Genomic DNA, 24,400 nt, shown 5'->3' on the forward strand with positions numbered 1-24,400 from the left:
TCTTTGCATCCCAAGGTGGCCCAATTATCCTCTCTCAGGCAAGTATAATCTTTTTCCTTAGGTTTGGTACAAAGGTTATGATCGAGTAGAATTAATTAGAAAGGAAATTCAGTTCAGAAATGGCGATGATTATTTAGGACTAGGAAGCGTTCACATGAACAGAATATGGGATGGATACTGAATCTGGTTCCTTAAAACCTGAAGGCGTTTGGGACCCTGCCCGCGTTTCCAGGCTACGGACAGCCAGTACCGCGACACGTGCGGCTGCTCCGGACCCGACGTTTTTATTCAATATCACGCGCTCCGCGTTCGCGTGCCCAGCAGCTCGGACCCAAAATTTTATGGGAAATTTAAAATACTCCAGGGCAAACCAATAGGCAAGAACACTACAATTTTTTGAAAGCACGGATAGGAAAAGGTACACTTTTCTTTCTGTTCTCTTTAGTCTGATGTTTGACAATACATAATCAGGCTACCACATCCACAGTAAACTAATCTTATTGGCAGCAAACTTCTCTTCTTCTTCTTGTTGTTGTTGTTAGGAAATAGCTCCCAGCAGCATGAGCGTACTATTAGAAAAAATAAACAATTCACTAAGAGTAATATCGATAACTGCACTTAGCGTTTAATGGGTTTCTATAGCAGTCAACCTAGGTTGGCTTACTTACATTTTTTGTGCCTATTAACTTTATCTGAAGCCTTATTTGTAAAATAGATAACTATTGTTTGTGATACGCATCATGAGGAATCGTGATATACTGGTCTAAATATTTTTTTAATCATTAGTTTGTGCCAACAGCCAGTGCTCTATTTATCCACTCGAACTATTATTACAACTAGATGATTAACACATAACATCCAGCTTGGAATTACCTTACTTTAGCTTCCTATGGTAAGAACACAATCTTACATGTTGCTCTTAATAATTGTCTATGCTTGTTATTTGACCACATCTTAGGGAATTGGAAAATGGAAGAGCAGCTGGCTTGAGAGGGCAAGAACTCTTGAAGAGCAACTGAATATATTTTATCTCTAGAGAAAATCCGGTGTGACCCTTTAATCCCCAAGATTCAAATGGAGTATAACTTAAATGGTCCACATAACCATTGAATATGGACCACCAAGCAAGTATTCTAGCACTTTCCAGAATCTGTTGTCTCAAAAAATGGTAGCAATGGTGCTCTATCAGCCATGAACCCCAAACGCTTAGTGTAGCATGTGCTTAGACAAAAGTCTTGATGGTTGGATTATGGTCCGCCTACCATTTATGTAACCTGATTGTATACAATGGTTTACTGTATGTGTCATTATATTCTATATACTATTCTATATACTATTCAATATGTCTTATGTGTGTAACTATTGCCGTATAATTAGGTGTTACTTACTGCCCGATAAGGCGCCCGAAAGGGCGCCCCATGTTCTAGTGTGTATAACATTAGTATCGACACTCTTTTGTGACATGATGAGATACTGGCATTTACATACAAACAGAACAGTTTACTACTAAAGTATGTTTTCCACCTTGTATAAAAAGAAAACAATCCGTGACGCTGTATGAGATGGAAAGCTGGTTGGTGCTGTTTGTGTGTGCGATAACTGGTGGAAGTCGTCTACACATGCCTCTGTCTCGTCACGCCGTGAAAATGATCTCTAGAAGAATACGTGCCGTATGAGTCAGAGCAAGTCGTGAGCCACAAACTACAGGACACGAAAGAAAGACCATTTTTTTCTTCTTCTTCGTCGTCCTCCTTCTGAACAAATTCCAGCGATCGCCGTCTGCCGGAACGTGACGTGGCGTCACAAAAATATTATCCGCATCCGCGCCATTTTCCACGAAGATTCTACCCCCTATATCATTGTGTACCTAGAATTTATTTACCAACTACGTAATAAATAAATCCTTGCGAGCTTGGAGTGAGCGTATCTCTAACACTTTACGTACGCGCAACCAAATGAAAAGTCTCCGTTACGATCATATTTCTGTATATTATATAAACACGTCTACAATGATATGAGTTCATTTGTGCAGATGCTACAGTACAAGCTGCTGTGTGGACCTAGTATGCTAGCTCTCCTATTTGTTTGTTTGTTTTTTTTAACGCAAATCACATGGTCTAAGCAGGAGCACAGATTAAGGGGGAGACACACGATAGAGAAATGAGCGCAAAAGCAAAGTACCACCGGTGTACTACATTTTTAGCAATCTAAAGTACCGATGATTTTTTGTGTGCATCATACACTTTACAGCCTCATCCAACTTGGTACGTACTCCAACAGCTGGACAGACTGCTGGTCGTCCTTAAAAAAAAAATAACCAATCACCCTGGTCGCACCAGGGGAAAAAAGGGGGCTTTGTACTAAACCTAAACTCAACGATTTTTCACTTTACACCACGGCACACCAACCAAATTTGAAACATTTATCTATTATGTGTGTGCTGCACATTTTTTATGTTAATTGGTTCATCGTATTCCATTCAAGTCAGTACCCCCCCCCCCCCCCCCCCCCCCTCCCTCCTTTAAAATGTACCTAGAACACTTTTTTCATGCCACTAATTATTAGTGGTGCTCTTTTATTATTATTTCTCAATAGCTGTAGACTGATGTGTGCCATTCCCTCCCTCCTGCAAAATCCCTCAAAACATGTTGATTTTGATGCGCATTCAACTTCCTTTGTTATCTAGTTGAGGCCGAGAGTTGATAAAACAAATAACGAAAAAGACATAGTGTTTATTTGTGCACCAAAAAAAAGACCAGAAAACACTGACACGGCTTCACGAAAGGCAGACAAAAAAAAACGTCTCCAAAAAAATGCACAGGCAATAGGATGGCCCGACGCCCCACCTGTCAGCCCCTCTGTGGGTCCACTTTACTCGACCACACGCATGTACGGGCCGGCACATTATCGGGCAGGAAATTCGGTGGTGGGGGCGGTTCTGGGCCTGCGTTTGAGCGGGCCCCGCGCCGGCCATCTCTCCGTCGGATCCTACGATTGGCGCCACATCCGACGGCTGGCGCACCACCTTCCCTGCGGGCCCCGCCGCCAGCCTCGTCTCCCTCGCCGCTCCTTCCCTGAATCCCTGTTGAAGCCTCCGCCCTCCGCACAGGCACAGCCCTCCCCTCTCTCTGTGGTTTGGTTTCTTTGCCACGCGTATATAACAACTCCCATCACTTGCGATCGGTTCTTATCGCCCCCTTTCCCATTTCTCCCCTCGATTCTCCGGGCTGATCCGGTCGCTGTCCGGGCCTGTTCGATTGGAGGAGAATCGCCTGGTTTGAAGGAAAGGCTTGGGAAGAAAGGTTTGGCCATGGCCGTTCCTCCTCCTCTTCTCTTCTTATTCATCCTGTTATGTATGTTCAGATGTTGTCATGTAACCCGGTGTTTCTCTTACAACCTTTTTCGGGTATGGTTTGGTGTTCTTTGGTTGCTCATGTCTCACGGTACGAACTGGTCTACGAGTTTGCAGTTCACCTCGTGAAATTCAAGGTGGCAGAGTTGTGTTGTGTTCTCGTAAAAGGAATTCAGGGTGGCAAAGAAAGGTGGTGGCTTGCACGAAAGTTCAGAATCCTTGTACTCTGCAATCCAATCCCCTTTTATTTATTACTATATATCAAACTTCCTCTGTTTTGTTTTGTTTCGCAAAAGAAAGAAAGAAAGAAAAAACTTCTTCTGCTTTCTTCCCCAACTCAGGTCAATGTTTTCCTCTCAGAGACGGAATCATTTTCCGCTGCATGTTCCGGTTTGCTTCGACTGTCTGAAACCAGCAACTTTCTTTCAATTCCCATCCTTCCTTTTTCTCAGTTACAAGACTTGGAAAATATTTTCTTATGTGATTAGATAATATTTTCTATGCGATTAGATAGTACTACTATCCCATGCAATACGTATGTGTCAACCGTCGGGTGCTTCCTAGTAGTCTATGTCTATCTGATACCCGTAAAAAAGCAAAATTAGTACACCTTTCGGTTTTGATACAGTACTGTGCTGTGCCGTGGTACTGCAGGCATGGCCAAATTGACCTTTCAGGATGGAAAATGATTCCGGACAGGAAGGGGAAAAGGTCGCTACTCGCTACTAGCAAGTTCGCTTGGTCGTCACAGAAAGAGGCTTTGGTTGCACTATGAGCAGGCACATATACAATAACTAGAACAGTTAGAACCTGATAGGTAAACTTATATAGACAGATTGTAGTAAAATTAAGGATTACGGTCATGTTTTTTTGGGTCTGCTGATTCCGTTTTAGTCATACTGCGACCACATGGCCCGCGGTGTAGTTTGAAGTCAAAACGGTATTTCAGTTTATATTGTTGCGTATCAATTAAAATTTGGTATCAGGCATGGTAGGACCTGAATCGGTAATGACCGTGCGTGTCATGAATCCAGCACATTATTACCTGTTTACCAGGTCTGAGTGATTTAACCTGTTCGAGAAGTGCCTGACCTCGTCCAACCATTTCTAATTTCAGGTAATTATCACTGTATCTGACATGGATGAGCACATGGGAAGACGAACAGTCGGCGGCCTCCTCTTCACCAAGGGAGGATCCATCCTTCTCTTCAGAGAAGACGGCTCGCGCCCCAAGGCCAAGAACTGCTGCACGCGCCATGGCTGTAGCGGTCAGCATCCTGCTGACAGAGCCAAGGGCAAGGAGGTGCACAGGGCAGCAGCGGTGGGCAGTGAATCGACACCGGCTACCCCTCGGAGATCACAAGCTTTTAGGAAGCCCAACAGAAGGCCTCCACATGAAGGCAGTGCCTCAGGCAGCATCGTCAGGGATGTAGGAGGCCCTTGTAGCGAAACCGGCAGCGGGTCAAGAGATGCTCCTGGGCGTGATCTGCTTGCTCGGCTTAAGGAGAGGGTCAACACATCAAGGAAACGATCGTTGAACAGGGAGAACAGCCCGCAGTCGCCGAGTGGACTCAGTGTCTGTGCCAGTTCCCCGAGCAACAGTCGGTCAGTCTCAAGGCCGTCGCACCGGACAGCTTCGAGGATAAGAGAAGCTGACGAAGGCGCGAATGCAGGAGCTGACAGTGTAGTGCGCAGAAATGCTGCTAGGAGGGGTTCAGAGAGGAGTGACGATGACTTGCTGCTGGTCGAGCAGGTAACAAGAAACCAAGCGCCTTCTGAAGGGTTTCTCTCTGGATTCATGGCTAGATACAGAAGCGATCTTCAGGGAGAGCTTTCGTCCCTGGACGACAGCATGGAGGATCCAAATGGATACTTGCGCTTTGATGTGGGCGGGATTGAAGAGGTAAGGCGGTCTATTTCTGTCACTACACAACAGTAATGCTAAGTCCAGCAGAGTTTTTCTTTTGATTTTCCAAGTCCAGCAGAGTCATGTAGAGTATTTCTGTCACTATATTGTGTGTTGCAGCTCGAGAACTATTTCATATTCAATGATCGGCATAGAGGAATGAGGATGGATATCGACGGCATGTCCTACGAAGTATGTCTGGATCTCTACCCCTTACTCTGACGACGCCATTTTCTGATTTCCTTCGTTACTTCATCCTCCTCTCTCTCTCTCTCTCTCTCTCTCTCTCTCTCTCTCCAGTCAGCAAGCAGTTCTTGTTTGTCATGCTTTTGTAAGTGTAGTTATATAATTTGTGACACTCTGCTTTAAAGGAGTTGCTTGCTTTGGGGGAGCGAATTGGTACCGTAAACACAGGTCTTTCAGACGACGCGTTATCCGCGTGCCTGAACAGGAGGCTCTACATGCCCACAGCTTCAGGTTCTCATGAAGATTGTGAAAGAAAATGCAGCGTATGCCAGGCAAGTTCATTTGTATCGGATTGCTCTGTAGTAGGATGATAAGATGCAACCTCTAAATGTTTTCTGTTGCGTGAAATGTTTCAGGAGGAGTATTTAGCAGGCGAGGAGGTGGGCGAGATGGCATGTAAACACTACTACCACCTTTCCTGCATAGATCACTGGCTTCGGCAGAAGAACTGGTGTCCTATCTGCAAATCTGTCGCCCTGAAAATCAACTAGCAACGTGTTTCATGTTTCTTCATAAATGAAGTGTATAGATTCTTCATCTCCTGTATTCCTTCCCCACCCCACTCCTTTTCCCTTTTGGAATTTTTTTTCTTTCTTTCTTTTTCTTTTACTCAAAGCACTCATTTTTTATTATCAATTTAAATCAGAAAAGAAAATCTTGTGTTGGGTTAGGGCTTGCTGCGAGCCTTACTCGTGTTGGCCCATGGCCCAGTAAGAACAGCCCCAATTTAGGATGGGAAAAGTTCATTTGACACCTCAACTATCGACGTCATCTGATTAGCTAGGGGTGTTTGGAACTTCTACAACTAACTATTACCGTTTAGAGTTTCCAAAACGAACCTTAGTCACCCCTTTATGACTAAATGACTATTTGAGGCTTCTTTAAGTAATGTTTGGTTTCAGAGTTTGTTTAGAGCTAGTTTGGGAACCTCATTTTTCAAGGGGTTTTCATTTTTCGAAGAAAAAATAGTTCATTTTTTTAGAAAAATTAAAATCCCTTAGAAGGTTTCCAAATCAGTCCTTAGATGGAACGACTCTGTTCAAGATTCAGATAACATGATAAAGGGCAAAGTTTAAGAGGCTACTTTTATATAGTGTTTGGTTCTGGAGCCTATTTAAGTGGAGCGGCTCTATTCTAGATTATGATGAATTATTTGGTAGTTAGAATGGAGTCACTCTGTTTTTTATTTGGATCCCAGGGAAAAGAGCGGCTCCATTTGGTTGATGAGTATATATAGATAATTTCTTAAGAAAAGCACATTCATACAATTATTTGATACTCCCTCCGTTTCTTTTTATTTGTCGCTGGATAGTGTAATTTTGCACTATCCAGCGACAAATAAAAAGAAACGGAGGGAGTACGTCTTAAAATGATGGGAGACACATGTAAATGTAGACCATTCTCACGAACAAGCTTAATACAATAGAAATAGCTGCAGCATCTACATATTTTCTAAGGACAAACATTATATTTCTAGTTAAGGAAACAGCTAATAGACCAAGCATAAATAATTTTTTGAAAGAATATTGGCATGAAAGCAACTCGTTCATTTCGCATCCAACGTTGCCAAATTGTCCAATCTATCTTTAGTCTATCCCACATATCCTTTAGTTGTATTTTTGATAACTCAATTCCGGTCATTTGGAAAAAAAAAACTTATATCCTAAAGCTTTCACGTGCTTATTTGGTCGATTGCCTTTTCTAACTTGCTCGACCATTAATTTAAAGACTATCTCTTCTTTATCTACTATATTAAAGTATCAGTTTTGATGGTGATGTTACATCAATATTTTTCAAAAACATTCCTATATTTATTCAAGGAACCAACAGATGTAGAAACTAGGGCACGATGCATGTCTCCACGAGCCACCGACGTCGAGACGAGGGTCGGGTCCGAGCTGAGTTCCGACGCCGTACGTCGCTGCAGGAATCTGAGTCCCACATCCTCGCCATTCATAGCAGCTGCCGCGCTGCTGTGTGCCGACGCGGAGATGAGTCTGGCCATTACACCTGGGTGGCCACCGTCACGCCCACCATTGCGGACGTCAGTTCAGTCGCCGCTTCCGCCGATGGAGAGGTGAATTCCTCCTATGCGGTAATCGTCTGAGAAGATTGGACGCCCACCATCGCGGCTGTTATGGCTGCCGTGGAGCCTGTGACGCCTGCCATCGCGCTTTAGACGCCTGCCATCGTTCCTGCGTGGGTGGATGTCGTGCTTGCTTGTACAACCAGCGCGTCGATGGGGCTCGACGCCGCGCCGACGAGGCCCGTCGCCATGCCGTTGCGCTAGACCGCGATACCCGCTTGCTGGTGACGGCTGCATCGTGTAGATGATGAATAGAAGGGAACTCACAAACAAGAAGGAGATAACAGATGACAAAAGGCTTCATGAATCATTTTAATGGCAATAGTGGGTAATTACCCCTTAACTTCATGAGTCTATTGAAATTTATCGTTTGTGAATCACCGTTTCTGGTGCTTTGTGAAAAACATGAAGTTAGCCCTAATTTTATCTTTTTTTTTTGAAGCTGAGGTGGTAAAGCTGGAGGTGTTTGACTATGTTTTTGTGGGGCCAATTTAGATTTCGTAAAGCGAAGCGGTTCCAAACACCCCCTCAGATTAAGGGCGTGTTTGGTATGGCTCTGCTCCACCTCAAAGCAGTTCTACTCCAAAACTCTGGGTAGAGCAACTCTGTTCCTGAGTTTAAATTGTTTCTCATAACCGGTGGTCTAAACTCCATGATTGGGTGGAGCAGCTCTGCTCCATGGTTAGGTTGTTTTTTTTGGAGTTTTCAGAGCAGCAAAAAGAGGTGCTCCAAAAAATTGTACTGCAACTTCAAAAACTCCATAGAGTTTACAACTCTGGAGTTAGAGTGTTTGACATGCTCTGGCCAGCTCCTCCTTGGAGTTTTGCTCTAGAGCCATACCAAACACGGCCTAAGTGAGCCCGTGACTCTACCGCTTCTTTGGTTGGCTTCTCCCGGTAGTCTGGCTGCATGAGACAGGCCGGCGGGAGCCTGGCTCCAGATATGCGACCAATTTGCTCGCGCTTGGAGAGCCTGGCCTAGGGTGCTTTAAGTATCGTGCGAGCCTGACTCCACATCTGCACGCAGGTAACCAAACACACACCTCATACGCGTAGAACCTAGTTGACAACAACCAAACACTAACTCATTGCATCCGCAATTACCAGTAAATACAGTCAACAAAACAATGTACGAAATCGAAGCGGTACGGGCTCGAGTTCCGCCCGCTGAATGTGTCCCTGGCTCGAGCAGCCAATGGCATACGGTACACGTCAATGGCATGTGTGCTCCACGCAACTCTGCGTGGCCCTTGGGCGCTACACCACACCACCCTCCGTCACGTGAGCTACATGTCTATGACACGCGGGGCCGCCCATCTCGCCGTTTCCCACCTCGCAGCATATTGCCGACCGTTAGAAGTAAACCCTGTTCTCTGAAACGTCACCGCTCCATCTTCTATACAGAGTATCCATCTATTTTCAGAGCTTAAACCACGGATTAAAGACACTAATGTATATAGATATTCGATAATATGATAAAATATATACATCTAATATAGAAAAATATCTTTAATATGTAGATTAGGAGATATAGAACACACCGTTGGAAAAGAACGAGATACTCCCTCATTCTTATAATATAGTTTATTTTAGACTAAACATATATTCACTAATTAACATATGAATATAGTTGTATGTATGCATATATTCATTATGATTTCTTTCAATATGGATGAAAAATAAAGGGCTAAAAAGTAATATACTTTGAGATGAAGGGAGAATAACATAAGATAATTTGTTAGCAACCTAGCAACGGTACGGTTCCATAGAGAGGAGGGGATGACGGCAACAATGTAATATGAGAGGTTGCCATTGGTGGCGGCAGTGAACAACAGGGGGCGGCAAGGACAGGGGTGAGGGAGAGGTTGGATTTGAGTAGATAAGATATAATGATTATCTAGTGATTTGAACCGTTGATTTTAGTGGTGTATTAAGTTTCAATGTAATTTGTTTTTATAAATTTAGTAGAGATTGTGGTACGAGAATGATTTGGTTGGATGATTTTTGTAAAATTGAAATTGGATTATACAGTGGGATTCATTTGGTGGTGGTTTGTGGGGGGACTCGCAGAGAGACACATCGGCACGGCACATGGCGCAGCTGAGAGTGAGACAGAACGGCGCAGTCAGCAGTAGGAATAATGAATAAATAAAAATATAAAATATGACAGTTTCTAGGTATATAGGCGCAGGCTCGTATTATCGTCTCGTTAATTATTTAATAATGGGATTCACAGCTAATTAAATCTGGAAGTATATCTTGCCCGCAAGGAAAGAATAGAAGAAAATACAGGCGGAGAGAGGCGAGGAAGGAAGAAATCGACGAGGGGATTGGATTGGACTGCGACTGTTGTTGATTCTCTCTTGCACGCGGCGGTCCTCCTCCAGAGTCCAGACCCAATCCCAAATCCCTAATCCTACAGAGGGATCCCAAATCCGGCGTCCAGTCCAGTCCAACCTGTAGTAGATATCCCCGCCGGCTTGGCCGTCCGTCCTTGCCCCAATTCCGATTGACCGGAGAGGAGTTGGATCAGGGAGCATTGGAATGGCCGCCGCCGCATAGGATGGAGCTGGATTCCTCCGGCCGCTGCTCGGTTGCTCCCGTGAATGCTGTGATCGTCGCGATTGGAGGTGGAGGCGAAGGTTCTCTTCAGTAAGAGCTTCAAGAGCTGTGATCTAGCTGATTGGGTATGGAGGAGAGTGGCGGCAGCTGCGGAAAGCGGGAGGACGCGGCGCCGCCGTGGAGGCCGAGCGACTCCACGGCGTTCGGCCGTTTTGCGGCGGCCGCTTCTCCGCCGGAGGCGTCCCCGTCGGCCTCCGCCAATGGGGCTGCTGCCCGCGTCAGCAGCCTTCATGGGGTCAGGCGGAAACCGGTATGGCTTGTTCTCAACCCCTTGCTCTGTTGCTTCCGCATCATCAAATTCATGGGAATTATGAGGAAGTAGCTGTGTTGCTTCGACACCATCAAATTCATGGGAATTATGAGGAAGTAGCATGTTAGTGTAGCTGAATTCCCTTTTCTCTAGCATTGATTGATGATCAACTGAAACCGATAGGCTGATCATTTGACTGTCACGTCAAGTTCTTGTTTGATTGGTTGCTTGTGCTTGCTTGTGGATAGGTTCTATTCAACCTTTTCCTGGTCTAACTGAAACCGATAGGCTGATCATAAGAGTGGAACAATATCTGATTCGTCGATGGACTCATGTGTTATGGTTTCATGTAAAATTATTAAACTGCATAGTGCATACAATTGCAGTGAGATTTCAAATTGAGAACGAAAGATTTTTAACGCTAAATAACATTGACTAGTGTATCTGGTAAGAATGTTCTAGGATGTAGTATTGACCTCTAGTTGCTTTAGCATATTCCTTCGCTATTGTGCAGTTAATGAGTGTTTTGGGTAGCTCTTTTCAGACTTGATGAGGATCTGAGCAAGACCAAACCAGTATCATACAACCAAACCAGTATCTCACAACACTTGCTTGTGATATATTGTTATGTGTTTCTTCCTTTTTGTGTATGTTTATGTTGATGTTCTGTTCTGTAGAAACCCTTCTTTCTATCAATCAGCAATTGCCTGTGACATATTGTTATGGGTTTCTTCCTTGTGTGTATGTGTAATGTTCTGTTCTATTGTAGAAACTCTCCTTTCATGTGATATTATCTTCTGTTACTTTTAATGCTCTAGTGTTCACTGACTCTTTTTATAATGCAGTCTGTTGCGAGATTAACAGCAGGCATCATTCAGACATATCTACAATGTGATCCCGAGTTTAAGTACTCAGAGGTTCTAAATCCAAAACGTTTCCTCACGAATCCCTCTACCCCAGCCCACAACGATGGGCTTGACAATGCAAATTGGGATCTCATATTGTATGTCAACTTGGAGTTGGTTAATAAGATGTCGAACAGAAGGTTATTCTTTTTTTACTTGGTTTTAGCTGTGCCATATTTGCTTGTTTCATGATATTGAACTGTACCTTGTTATTATTGTACTTAGGTTTATTGTCAAGGAAATGCTTGGGCAGGGAACTTTTGGTCAAGTAGTTAAATGCTGGGACACAGAAACTAACGACTATGTTGCTGTGAAGGTGATAAAAAACCAGCCTGCATTTTACCATCAAGCTATCATGGAGGTTTCACTATTAAGAACGGTATGATAGTTCATTAGAAACTTAACTTCGTTTTGCTCAATAGGTACACTAAGTCACTAACTATTAAGATTGCGGATGTACTTGCAGTTAAATCAGAAATTTGATCCTGATGATCAGCATAACATTGTCCGTATGCTTGATTATCTGTCATTTCAAAACCATTTGTGTATAGCTTTTGAGATGCTTGGCCAAAACCTGTAAGCTGAATTCTTAAAACTTTTTTGCCTAGCAGCTTCATCTTAGTTTTTTTTTCACACTGCATGCTCCCATTTCAGATATGAACTGCTCAAAAGGAATCACTTAAGAGGTCTGAAATTGAAATATGTTCAAGCCTTCTCAAAACAGGTGAAATATCTGTATCATATGAATGCCCATTATCTACTTTTATATTACCAAATTGTGTTTGTTTATGCTTTTAGATATTGGATGCCATGGTTGTGATGAGAGAAGCTGGAATCATCCATTGTGATTTGAAGCCAGAAAATATCCTGTTAGCTCCCAGGTGAGTTACCCTTTTGATCGTTGGAACTTTCCATTATAGTTTTAGGCTACTACTTTAAAAAACATTGTAGCTTGATGGTGTAAGATGAATTTTACAGTGTCACAACAGCTGCAGAAGTGAAAGTTATTGATTTTGGATCAGCCTGCCTGGAGGGTAAAACGGTTTACTCGTACATCCAGGTTTTCTTTTTTTCTAACTTTGTAGATCATTTTTTGTTTCTTATTTAAGTAATGTTGGTTAACTGAAATAAGGTATTGATTATTCCCTTATGTTTTGCTAGAGCCGCTATTACAGGTCTCCAGAGGTTCTCCTTGGCTATCCGTATCCTGTATATTGGAAGTGTTTTTCATTTCATTCACTACTCCAGTCAAACCCTAAGAGTTACAATCATCAACAACAACTTCTAAATCTTTTAGTTTGGAGACATATCTTATGTATATATTTGTATTGGAAAGGGATCACAAAATGGGACAGAGAGAGTATTTGTGACTGGAGGCAGTAAAAGCTTCTTGGTCATTTTTTTGCGGAACACTGTTTACTTACGTGTATTTTTCAATAAAGTGCTGCCATTCTGCTGTTCTGGCATTTTCTTAGATGCAATTGAAGTAGCCTTCTTGAACCTTAACATTTAATAGATATACTACCGCGATCGACATGTGGTCGTTTGGCTGCATAGTTGCTGAACTGTTTCTAGGTTTGCCATTGTTTCCTGGAGCGTCAGAATATGATGTGCTTCAGCGAATGATGAAAATTCTTGGGCAAGTTTTTTACCTCTAAACTATGCATTTTGCATGCAATCATGCCCATTATTGGGTGCATGCTAACTCCTATTGAGTCTCATGCAGTCAATCTTGTATTTTTATTATCTCTTTTACTCAGCTAAGAATTTAACACACCTGAGCATATGTATGTAGGGGCCAACCACCAGATGAACTGCTAAGGGAAGCTAAAAACACTGCAAGGTTTTTTAAACATGTTGGAAGTATCTATCCTGGCAATGAGGCACCTACTGGTCTTTGTAGTGCGTACAAAAGTTTAAGTGAAGAAGATGTTGAAGTGGTAAGTTCTCGTGATTTCACCCAAAATGACTCAGGATCCTTTGGTTTTATACTGTCACTGTGCACTGCCTTACTCTGTTGCTAATAGCAGAGAGACTCCAAGAAGCCACAGATGGGAAAGTGGTACTTCCCACACCTAAAGCTTGACAAACTCATATGTACCTATCCTTGGAACAATTCCGAACTGACAGGTTTGTTTTAATGCCTCTTTTGCGAAAGGGCCTCTAGCGTAATGGTTAAGGCTTTCGAGTAGCACCTCCAGATCCCGGGTTTGATCCCCCTTGCGGGCGAATTTTCGGACTTGGTTTAAAAAAACCCCTCGCTGTGCTCCTCCCGCTCTCGGGGAATGGAATCCTGCGTGCCACCCTCCGGCCGGGCCGTTGCAGAGTGGGCAGTTGATCACCCCGTTAGTGATGGGGGGTCAGGGTTCAGGGGTTTTCTCGGCCGGGACCATGTTTCGGTCTCTTCTTAATATAATACCGAGAGGACGGTCTTCCCCTCCCCAGACGAGTTTTTTTACTGCCTCTTTTTAGTTTCTAAATTAGATTTTTGGTCCTTAGATTCTATGTTGGGCTTTTGGTATAGTATGCTACTCTTTGTTAGTTAGGTCAATCTAATTTTGTTGCTTTGCCATTCATGTTTGATTTATTATTTATTAAACATGATGCTGGTGTTTTCTTATGTTCTGTAGTTCCTCGTGTTAAAGCATCATCTTTTGTTTTGACGCCATGTTCATGTGTACAATATAGACTACCTTTGGAACTTAGAATAACAACAACAAAGTCTTTTAGTCCGAAGAAAGTCAGAGTAGGCTAGAGTTGAAACCCAACAGAAACCACAATTCATGGTTCATGCACATGGATAATTGTTTTTCATACACTCTTATTCAAGGCTAAATCTTTGTGTATATTCTATCCTTTAAAGTCTCCTTTTACAAGCACTTTCCATGTAAACTTTGTCCTTTCAATGCCTCTTCCCATTGATGTCGCACCTTACGATCCCACTACGCACTGGTGCCTCTGGAGGTCTGCTTTGAATGTGTCCAAATCATCTCAACCGGTTGGATAAGCTTTTCACCAGTTGGTGCTACCCCTAGCCTAGCACGTATATTATCGTTCCGAACTTGATCCCTTCTTGCCTTCTTGTATGGTCATCAATCCAACTAGAGATGTCAATGGGGACCCGATACCCGCTAACCCGTGGGGAATTCCCCTATTAGGGTACGGGTATGGGACAAAAAATATCCCCATGGGTATGGATATGGGACAAAATCTCCACCCATTGGGTAAACGGGTATGGGTTTGGGAAGCAATAACCCGAACTCGATTACCCATGGGTATTTCATACGTGTACACCTGTCATGTTTGTATGAATGAGTTGATGCTGAGCCGGCCGCCAAGCCCAGCACGACAACGCACCAAACCCCAGGTCCTTGCCCAACAAGGCAACTAGCAGACTAGCAAAAAACAAAACCCTAAAATAACCAACCATACACTACGCCGACTGCTAGGAGCCTAGGACGACGGTGACGACCATGGATTCTCAGGCGCCAACGAACTCGGATGATGACGAAGGAAGGTAAGGAGAATTCATTTCTCCATTTCTTCTATTGGTCCCGAAGTACTGATTTCTTTTTTGATGGATGGATGAATGGATCATGGTTCATGGATGAGTGATTGCCGATGTGGTGATGTATGAAATCTGGATGGTTTATACTAGCTGTTAGTACCTAGTTATCTCTTAATTGAGGATGGGAACCCGAAACCCGAATGGAGATGGGTATGAGATGGGTTTTGCACCCGTGATGGGTATGGGGATGGGTATGGGGATGAGTCAAATATGATGGGGATGAGTATGGGATGCTATAACCCGGTGGGGAATTCCCCATTGACATCTCTAAATCCAACACATCATACACATTTCTGCAACACTTATTTGCTACACATGTTTTAGGCGAATATTTTGCATCATACAACATAACAGGTCTAATTGTCGTCCTATAAAACTTGCCTTTTAGCTTATGTGGTGCGCTCTTTGTCACATAGAACGAGACATAAAACGCTAGATACTTGATGCCATTTCATCTACCCTGCTTTGATTCTATGGCTAACATCTTCATCAATATCCTCGTCTCTTAGTAGCATTGATCCTAAATATCGAAAGATATCCTTCCTGGTCACTGCTTGACTTTCCAAACTAACATCTCCTTCCTCATGTGTAGTAGTACCGAAATCACATCTTATATATTGGGTTTTAGTTCTACTGAGTCTAAAACCTTTGGGCTCTAGAGTCTTATGCCATAACTCTAGTTTTCTATTTACTTCTACCTGACATTCATTAATTAGCGCCACATCGTCCGCAAAAGGCATACACCAAGCGATATCCCCTTGTATGTCCCCTGTGACCTTATCCATCACCAAGGCAAATGGTAAGGGCTCAAAGCTATCTTTTGATATAGTTCTATTCTAATCGGGAAGTCATCATGTCTTCGTCACTTGTTCGAACACTTGTGACAACATTGTTGTGCATGTCCTTAATGAGTCCAACATACTTTGTTGGAACTTTATGTTTGTCCAAAGCCCACCACATAACATTCCTTGGTATTTTGTCATAAGCCTTCTCTAAGTCAATTAAAAGCCATGTGTAGGTTTTTCTTTTGCTCCCTATACTGCTCCATCACTTGTCTTATTAAGAAAATAACTTCCTTGGTTGATCTTCTGCTTCTGGGAATGAAACTAAGGAGCTGTTTGGTTCATGTTTTTCCACCCCACAGCGATTCACGTCGGTATCCAGACCCCTTGTTCGACATTTGGTTGGATGACTCTGTAACAAATCACGGCGCAAGCAGTTACGACCCTGTGGGATCAAAGCGCAAGTCCACTACCCCTGTTTTGGTGCTATTATGCGATCCCATGGTGAGTACACACAGCCACCAAACATACGACACTAATGCATGCAATGATGCAACACAACAAATACCAGCGGGAGCTGATTGCATTCCCATTGGCGCTCCCTTGAATGAACCAAACTCCACCTAAATTGGTTCATAGAGATCCTCGTTATACCTCTCATATGATGCTCGATACTCTTCCATAGCTCTATAGTATGGATCATCAGCTCAATTCTCCAATAATTATTACAACTTTGAATATCTCCTTTATTCTGGTAGATCAGTACCAATATACTTCTCTTTCACTCGCCCGACATCTTGTTCGTCCGAAAGATATGGTTGAACAACTTGATTAGCCATACTATAGCTATATCCCCGAGGCATCTCCATGGTTCAACTGGGACCATTAGGGCCCATTGCCTTGCCCCTTTCATCCTTTTCAATGCCTCTCTAACCTCAAATTCTTGGATCCTACGCACAATGTGGCTATTGGTGTCATAAAAAAGTCATTCAACTGAAAGGTTGTGTCCCCGTTTTTTCCATTGAACAATTTGTCAAAATATATCCGCCTTCTGTCCGATTTCATCCTTCTTCAGTGCACCATTTCATCCTCAATGCACTTAACTTGGTCGGAATTCTTTGTCTTCCTCTCATGGACCCAAGCCATCTTATATATGTCCTTATCTCCTTGTAAAAAACTTCTACATTATTTGGAACTTAGAACTACATTATTTAATTTATAATTTAGAAATTTGACATCTTTTAGCTGGTTTCCTGAATACGCAGATGAGACTTCTTACAATAAAGCTTTGCAAGTTTGATATTATGTTCTCAGGTCTTACATTTTGATTCAGAGACAGAAAAAATGGATCGTTTGGGATTAGTTGATTTCTTGAAGGGTCTCCTTGAATTTGATCCAAATAAGAGATGGTCACCATTGCAGGTATGGCTACTGCGATTGGCACGATTTCATTTCCTAACTGTTATATACACTCTCATGTTGGGGCTTAGGGCATGTCTAGATGTTATATCCTATTGACATATCAGTATCATAATTTTTTATCGATTCTGCATGCACTACACATCCTGCACAATGACAAGTTCTCCATAACAAGTCCATATTCGGAATAACATTTTTATGTCATCTGGAATTAACTTGATTGTTTTCTGAAACCTATTTCAGGCTCTATACCATCCATTCATAACAGGCAAATCGTTCACCGGTCCATATGAACCTGTACCTGAGACCACAAGAATTGTGAGTATGGTCTTATTTTCATATTTTATTTTGTACAAAAAAATATGTTTCTGTTTGAGGGTTAATGTATATCTAAGTTGATAATAGTAAGAATTACAGGCATTCCTTCTTGAAACTATTTTGTGATGACGAATTGCGGTGTAGTATTTCTTAATTAAGGGTGCCTAATCCCACATGATTTGGTGTTCTTATTAATCATGTTCCTACACTATTCAAGAATATATTGAATATGTTGTATTTTGTTAATATAATCAGTGCACATGAATATTTGCCTACTTGATGGCACACCTACACTCTCTGATGTACCTTTAAAAATATTTCTGGAGAACTTTTTTTTTGCTTATGTTCATTCAGACATTTGATCCCATGCTTCTCTCCCTAACTTGTCATGTCTTTCATTTGTATTTTAGCCTGTTGTTCGTGCTGCAGCAATTGATCACAATCCTGGAGGGGGCCACTGGCTACATTCAGGTCTTTCCCCGCAGGTGATAGATGTCCTCTCATTTTATGTTTCTCAGTTGAGTTTTAGAAACAGTAACTATACCGAATCTTTCTTAAACCATTATGCCGTATACTTGAAACTTGTATAGGTTGGAAGTGTCAACAGATACCTACCTTCGAATAATGCCTACCCTCCAAAGGTTCCTTTTTCTTATGGGAGTAGTTATGGAAGCTTTGGTAGCCATGGTAGCTATACCGCCAATGCTGGTTTTGGTAACAGCTACGGAAGCATTGGTGATGTTAATGCTATCAATATGTATTATTCACCCTTAAGTTCTTCTGGATTAACGCAAATTGGCTCTAGTCCAGATGTTAGACTAAGGATGCTTCTCCCACATGATAGAGGAATTCGATTGAGCCCTGGTAGTCTTGGGCCTATGTCTCTTGGAGCCAGTCCATCACAGTTTACCCCACCAAACTACCAGATGCAAATCCCAGCTAATTCGGTTGGGAAGCATGGTTCTGGTTCTCCTGCAAGTGGAGGCATTCATGGTTCTCCGTTAGGAAAATCTGCAGGAGTGGGCCCATACAACATGAGGAGGAACTTGCCAATGCCGCCACATGATTATGTATCTCAGCATGGACACGGGCGTTGTGGAGATGGTGTCAGTTTCAGTCATTTTGATGCCTGTGCTCGAGGACATACAGGTCACTCTCATAGTGCAGCGGGACCTAGTTCTTATCATTCTGGTTGGAGACCACAAATAGGTTCAAGGAGTGGTATTTCCTTGGAGGCCTCGTCTAGTCATGTGCTTTCACAGGCTCCATCACAATCGTTTGACTTTTCACCTTCATCAGCACTTGATCCTGCTAATTGGGACCCTAATTATAGGTATGGAATACTCAAATCGATTCTTGTAAACTTGTATTAAAGGCAATATTAATCTATACCATGTTCCATTTTGTAGTGATGAGTCACTACTGCAGGACAATTCACTGTCAGCTGAACTAAGTAGCAACCTCCACTTTGGAGATGCAACTGGCCAAGGGAGTGGATCTATCAGGTCAGCAAATTTCCAAGGCCACGTCTTCGCTACATCTAACCCTGTACCAACAAACCAAAGGTATTGCCACCTAAGACCTTGTTTGTTTACACCAATCCAGCTCTGGATTAGAATGGATTGGAATTAAATCCATGTCCCAAATAAACCAAGCCTACTCAATTTTTTTTATTTGGCTAAACCCATCATGAATTATAACCCAAGGGTTTATGATTTTTTTAAACTATGGAAGGTATGGATTCTATCCATAACTCATTAGGTATGGAACAAATCCATGAAGATATTGCACAAGTTTATATTAGAACTGAAACTGAAAGGCAATATAGGCATATAGCACTATAGCAGAACTGAAACTGAAATATTGAATACAAGGCTACAATCAGTAATGCAGTACCTACTACCTAGAGCATATCATCATCCAAGCAAAAAGCAGCAGCAGCTTCTCCAACATATTCAGATTCATCAGAATTCAGACAATAGGAAAGATAGGAAAGGGGGAGAAGGGGGGAACCTTGAGATGAGGAGCTCATCTCGTCGCTAGTGTTCTGGAGCCGCCGCCGGTGTTCTGGAGCTACTGCTGGTGTTCTAGAGCCGCAGCCTGTGTTCTGGACTCGGCAAAGGGGAGGAAAAGTTTCAAGGGTGACAAGGGGTGGCGGCACATTGCCTTTATACTACTGTAGATGGGCCGAAAAAATAGAACCTCAGTAGCCCACTAGAAAACCCTAGCCGCCTGGACAAATCCTTGTCGATTTACCATCTAGTCAGATGACTAATCGCCCGTAATCGACGACTAGTCGGACGACCTGGACGACTTGATACTCTAGTCGAGTCGTCCGGCTGATCGACCACTACCAGGCGACCTGCCCGACTAATCGCGATTAGTCGGTAATCGCGGACGACTTGAAAACAATAGTGTGAGGTATGGATTCACCCAATCTAGATCCGGATTAAATCTATGGTGTGATTTCATCCCTTGTAACCGAACAAAGCCTAACTAATTTCTACTACCCATTTTCCTTAACCAGTCAGAATATTTTGAACTTGCCCAATTATTTGTGTTTCTTTGTAAGACTGCTGATTTGTGCTACTGTTTTTGGTTACAGAGCAGATCAATTATTTCATGTGTCTTCTCAAGGATTGAGTGCCCATTCCAGTGTTCCCGTCAACTACGGTGGTTACAACCCTCCAAATTATCCTCCGCAAAATCTCCGTCCTCGTCGTGGACAACCAATTCTTCATCAGCGATATAACCAGGCAACTTCCAGTCCGATGCGGCCAATGGGAAGCCATCACAGTGGGCAGCCTGCGTGGCCTAGTTTTGGCATGGGCGATGGAGTGCCCTGGGGTAACCTACCCACTCCTTTATCTTAAAGAAATGTTCAGTTTGAAGAGGGAATGAGGGGAATTGGCAGAAAACTGAAGTCAATTCCATGCCAACCCCCTCCCAATCCCTGCACAACTGAACAAGGGAGTAAATAATCTTTTCCTTCCAGGATATTAACATTTACACCCAAATCTGCAGGAGGAACAGGAGGGCACTCATTTACGACAAGTGGGCTATCTTCATCTCTTGCAAGAAAGGATTATGGGAGCATCTTTTAGTGTGTTGTGGACAGGAGGAATGGCGTTGATTCATTGCAGTCGTAAATTATTTGTATTAGCAAAATTGGAGTGCGATGATTCTGGTTTATTGTTTCGATGTTGTTACCCCATCCCTCCAATTGGTCCTTTGTGAACAAGACAGTTGATATACAATATATGATCGATGACAATAGCATTCCTTTGCAGCCCTTTTTTTATCAGTCAGAAGTTTGGGTGTTCGCCTGATTGCTGACTATGTTGTAGTTGCCTTGTCAGCTATGTAATATGAAGGCGTGATGTGCTTAGGTTCAGGTGTGTTTGGTTCAGCTTTCTCAACTAGATTGGTCACCAAATAAAATCTGGAATCGACCAGTTCTAATAAAAGCAACCTCGCTCAGTAAAGTTGTTTATTTTTTCACCTATTCAATTACAAACATGGAAATACTTCTGCCCATCTCACTATCAAAAGATCAAACAAAGTAATATACTAATATCATAATGTGATTACAATATAATGTTGCAGACAAGAAGTGTTCATAGAAAAATGAGAGAAAGTTCATTTTACAGTCCTCAATTACGAAAATCATAACGTTTCAGCTCTCAGCTATAAAACCGTTTACTTTCAATCTCAGCACAAATTTAGGCAGTGTTTAGTTGGACCACTGGGAACGGGAATGAAAATAGAATCGAATCATGGCGGTATAACCCATGGAGCAAGGGCTTTGTTTGGTTGTCAGGTTCCACCGGTGGAGTTAGTGGAGAGAGCTGGGTAGCGGTATCAAATTTACATATGCCGGTAACAAATCCCATCGTGATTCGACTATAGTAAACCTAAAACAAATATAATCTACCGTTATTGATACCCCTGTTAATGGTTTATATAGTAAAATGGACCAACCAAACAACACGTTAGAGTGGTATAATCCGGTGATACGATTCAACAAAGAAAATAACAAAAAAGTTTCACTTCGAGACCTCCCTTTACTTTGCAGTTGTTGATGCTGGGCTCGACCAGGATTGGTCCAGAGCAGAAACACATCTTGAAAATAGATGAGAACCATTCAACTTTGGACAAAAAGTGTCCGCCGTTGTAACTCAATCATCGACATCCACCCACTGTTCACATACACTTTTGTTTAAGCTATCTTCGCAGTGTCCTCTAAATTTTCCACATATATGCAACCACGTCACCAAGATTCATTCTCTTATATTCAATTGCAACAGTTCTCCCTAAAAATTCTCTATCTTCCACTCTACACATAATTAAAAGATTCTATTCATTCTAACTAACTTCAACTACCTCATTTTCTCTTTTATTTAGATTTCAACGCATGGCCGGCAAACAATACAGCCTGTGTACATGAACGCTGTCTAGCTATTTATTTGAGCGTTCACTCTTTTAATGTGTCCGTTTGATCAACGGTTTATCCCATCTAACCATCATTCAGTCCGTTTAAATAGTCATTTAGCCCAAATAAATAGCTAAACAATAGATGATCGTTTAGTCCGTTCAAAGGTTTAAATGACGTTTAGTCTATTTAAATGTTTAGGTTAACACTTTATACAACACACAAAATCGAACACAAGTAAAAATCTGTGTACAAATTTTTTTTGATAGGACAGGAGGGGCAAGCCCCTACTGAATTTTTATTAAAATTTTAGAACGAGAGTTAGAAGCATACAGGAAAGTAGATTACAAAATTACAAAAGGGTAAAATTGATGGGGTCTACTGCCAATGCTGAAGCCATTCAGGTATTGTCGAATCGAATCTTCCTTTAGCTCTAAGCGTGACCAGATGTAATTCCTTTGCGAACTCATTTTTACAATGCTGCACTGTTGGGTCCTTATCCTGTAAAAGCAAGGCATTACGACACTTCCAAATGCTCCAAGTCATGAGAATGACAATTTCCATAGAGAAGGAAACATTGAGCTGCTGCATTAGATTTAATGCAGCGTCCACAGGATTAGTAATTCTTGGGGGCGTCAGACCAATAGAATTCCAGCAAGCCTTCGCGAAATTACATTTGAGGAAAAGATGATAAAGGGTTTCCTCCTTTTGCCAGATGCAATTTTCACAAGTGTAAGACTCAAGATTCATGTTTTTCCTTCTCAGCATATCCCTTGTATTGAGTCTGTTCTTTAACCAAAGCCAAAAAAACCTTATGTTTTGGTTGACACTTATTTTTCCAAAGCGATCTGAAGATCTGATGAACTTGAGCCTGACCCATCAAATGTCTATAAGTTTTCTTTGTAGAGAAATTATCAGCTCCCCAAATGAGTTTCCAAGCATCTTTTGTGTTGGTCACCATGATTTGCCCCCAAGTTGCGTTTAAGTCAAGAAATTGTTCATAGGCTTGCACCGACAGAGGAAGCTGAAAAATTTCAATAAGGTGTTCCTTTTGGATAGCTTCTTTGACGGTAAGTTTGCTGTTACAAGCGAAGGAAAATAATTCAGGATATTGATGAGCCGGGGTACCCCTATTCCACATATCTTTCCAGAAAAGAATGGTTCTTCCATCCCCAATAGTTGGGGCAGCCAGTCCCTTGTAATCTTGGACAAGACTAAGCAAACTTTTCCACCAAAAGGAGCCAATTTTTGAGCAGCCAGGGAGCCTGTCTGTCCTGTAATAGTTGCTCAAAACCAGGTTTACCCAGGGAATATCATGATTGTTGAAGAACTTGTGCAAAAACTTCAGAAGCGGTGCTTTATTGTGTGTCTCTAATCTTACCACTCTTAGGCCCCCATTTTTTAGTCTGTGTAATCATACTCCAAGCAGCCAGAGCAGGTTTCTTCGAATTGACGTCATTTCCTCTCCAAAGACAATGTTTCCGATAAGAATCAATCTTCTTGGCCGTGGTAACCGGAATTTTCAGGGTGCACATCAAAAAGGTCGGGAGAGCTGAGAACACCGAGTTAACAAGCTCTAGCCTGCCAGCCTGGGAAAGGAGAGCAGAGGTGCATGACAATCTCTTCTCAATCCTATGAATGAGCGGTAAAAAGTGGCAAATTTTAGGCTTTGACAGACCAAGCGGAACACCAAGGTAGGTAAAGGGCATTGAACCTATCTGACAGTTGAGGGTTCCGGCTAGAATCTCCATTTTAGTGGGACAGACATTGATGGGGTACATACTTGATTTATTGTAGTTCACCTTTAGCCCCGTCGAAGTTGCAAAAGAGTTCAGAACAGCTCTGAGAAAAAATAGATGTCTAGGGCAAGCTTCCAATATCAACAATGTGTCATCCACATATTGAACTATCGGAAAATCTTGACCACAGTTCGCGACCAGGGGTAACTTGAGCAGGTCTTGCTGCCGCGCTTTATTGATGATGCTCTGTAACAGATCCGCCGCGAGAACAAAAAGAAGAGGCGAGAGGGGATCTCCCTGCCTAACCCCGCGCTTGCAATGAAAGGTTTTCCCTGGTACACCATTAAGGAGGACTGAGGACGTGCCAGACCGAAGAATATCCCTAATCCAGCTCATCCATCTGGGCCCAAAGCCTCTATGCAACATCACCTGAAGAATCAACTCATGCTCAAGAGAATCAAAGGCCTTTTCAAAATCCAATTTGAGCACAATAATCTCTTTTTTTGAAATATGACAAAGATGAATATATTCAAATGCCCAGGCCAAGCAGTCCTGAATGGTTCTTTCTTTGATGAAGCCATATTGATTTTTGTGAACAAGGGAAGTCATCACTGTCTGTAACCGATTGGCCAACAGCTTAGTGATGATTTTCATACTATTATTCAGAAGCGAAATTGGTCGGAAATCACCCACTAAACTAGCATTATCCTTCTTCGGGATCAGGACAATATAAGAACCATTGATGCTTCGAAGACAAACATCCCCGTGGTAAAATT

The 24,400-nt window shown here is 42.4% G+C and overlaps 2 protein-coding genes across 7 annotated transcripts; both read left to right on the plus strand.

The window, feature by feature from the left end:
- Positions 1–3,115: 3,115 nt before the first annotated feature.
- Positions 3,116–6,357, plus strand: LOC100194314 (putative RING zinc finger domain superfamily protein). 3 transcript variants are annotated; one of them, XM_035964570.1, is made up of 6 exons: positions 3,124–3,302; positions 3,470–4,169; positions 4,470–5,255; positions 5,379–5,450; positions 5,630–5,776; positions 5,861–6,237. In XM_035964570.1, exons 3-6 carry the CDS (start codon positions 4,491–4,493, stop codon positions 5,993–5,995), a joined length of 1,119 nt encoding a protein of 372 aa, XP_035820463.1. In that variant the 5' UTR covers positions 3,124–3,302; positions 3,470–4,169; positions 4,470–4,490; the 3' UTR covers positions 5,996–6,237. The 3 variants fall into 3 exon arrangements, with proteins under 3 accessions (NP_001132824.1, XP_035820463.1, XP_035820464.1); XM_035964571.1 differs by having other exon boundaries at positions 3,470–3,542; NM_001139352.2 differs by lacking the exon at positions 3,470–4,169 and having other exon boundaries at positions 3,116–3,302; positions 5,861–6,357.
- A 3,343-nt stretch (positions 6,358–9,700) lies between these two features.
- LOC100304314 (uncharacterized) lies at positions 9,701–20,757 on the plus strand. 4 transcript variants are annotated; one of them, XM_020547820.2, is made up of 18 exons: positions 9,701–10,461; positions 11,307–11,506; positions 11,592–11,745; positions 11,833–11,942; positions 12,021–12,090; positions 12,165–12,247; positions 12,345–12,426; positions 12,528–12,568; positions 12,883–13,005; positions 13,162–13,306; positions 13,397–13,496; positions 17,050–17,138; positions 17,379–17,453; positions 17,864–17,938; positions 18,044–18,786; positions 18,863–18,958; positions 20,059–20,300; positions 20,478–20,757. In XM_020547820.2, the coding sequence occupies exons 1-18, from the start codon at positions 10,279–10,281 to the stop codon at positions 20,555–20,557; spliced, it is 2,691 nt and encodes an 896-aa protein (XP_020403409.1). In that variant the 5' UTR covers positions 9,701–10,278; the 3' UTR covers positions 20,558–20,757. The 4 variants fall into 4 exon arrangements, with proteins under 4 accessions (XP_020403409.1, XP_008668222.1, NP_001348332.1 ...); XM_008670000.4 differs by having other exon boundaries at positions 9,703–10,461; positions 13,394–13,496; NM_001361403.1 differs by having other exon boundaries at positions 9,860–10,461; positions 18,863–19,018; positions 20,478–20,732.
- Positions 20,758–24,400: the final 3,643 nt, after the last annotated feature.

This window comes from Zea mays, chromosome 2 (genome assembly GCF_902167145.1).
Source record: "Zea mays cultivar B73 chromosome 2, Zm-B73-REFERENCE-NAM-5.0, whole genome shotgun sequence".
Classification (NCBI taxonomy): Eukaryota; Viridiplantae; Streptophyta; class Magnoliopsida; order Poales; family Poaceae; genus Zea; species Zea mays.

Bases quoted from the DNA above. Each gene is read 5' to 3' on its own strand.
- LOC100194314 (NM_001139352.2), top strand. From the start codon at position 4,491: ATGGATGAGCACATGGGAAGACGAACAGTCGGCGGCCTCCTCTTCACC. The intron at 5,256-5,378 runs GTAAGGCGGTCT...TGTGTGTTGCAG, and splicing joins ATGTGGGCGGGATTGAAGAG to CTCGAGAACTATTTCATATT. The intron at 5,777-5,860 runs GCAAGTTCATTT...GAAATGTTTCAG, and splicing joins GAAAATGCAGCGTATGCCAG to GAGGAGTATTTAGCAGGCGA.
- LOC100304314 (XM_008669998.4), top strand. From the start codon at position 10,279: ATGGAGGAGAGTGGCGGCAGCTGCGGAAAGCGGGAGGACGCGGCGCCG. The intron at 12,091-12,164 runs GTGAAATATCTG...TTATGCTTTTAG, and splicing joins TTCAAGCCTTCTCAAAACAG to ATATTGGATGCCATGGTTGT. The intron at 17,939-18,043 runs GTGATAGATGTC...AAACTTGTATAG, and splicing joins ATTCAGGTCTTTCCCCGCAG to GTTGGAAGTGTCAACAGATA.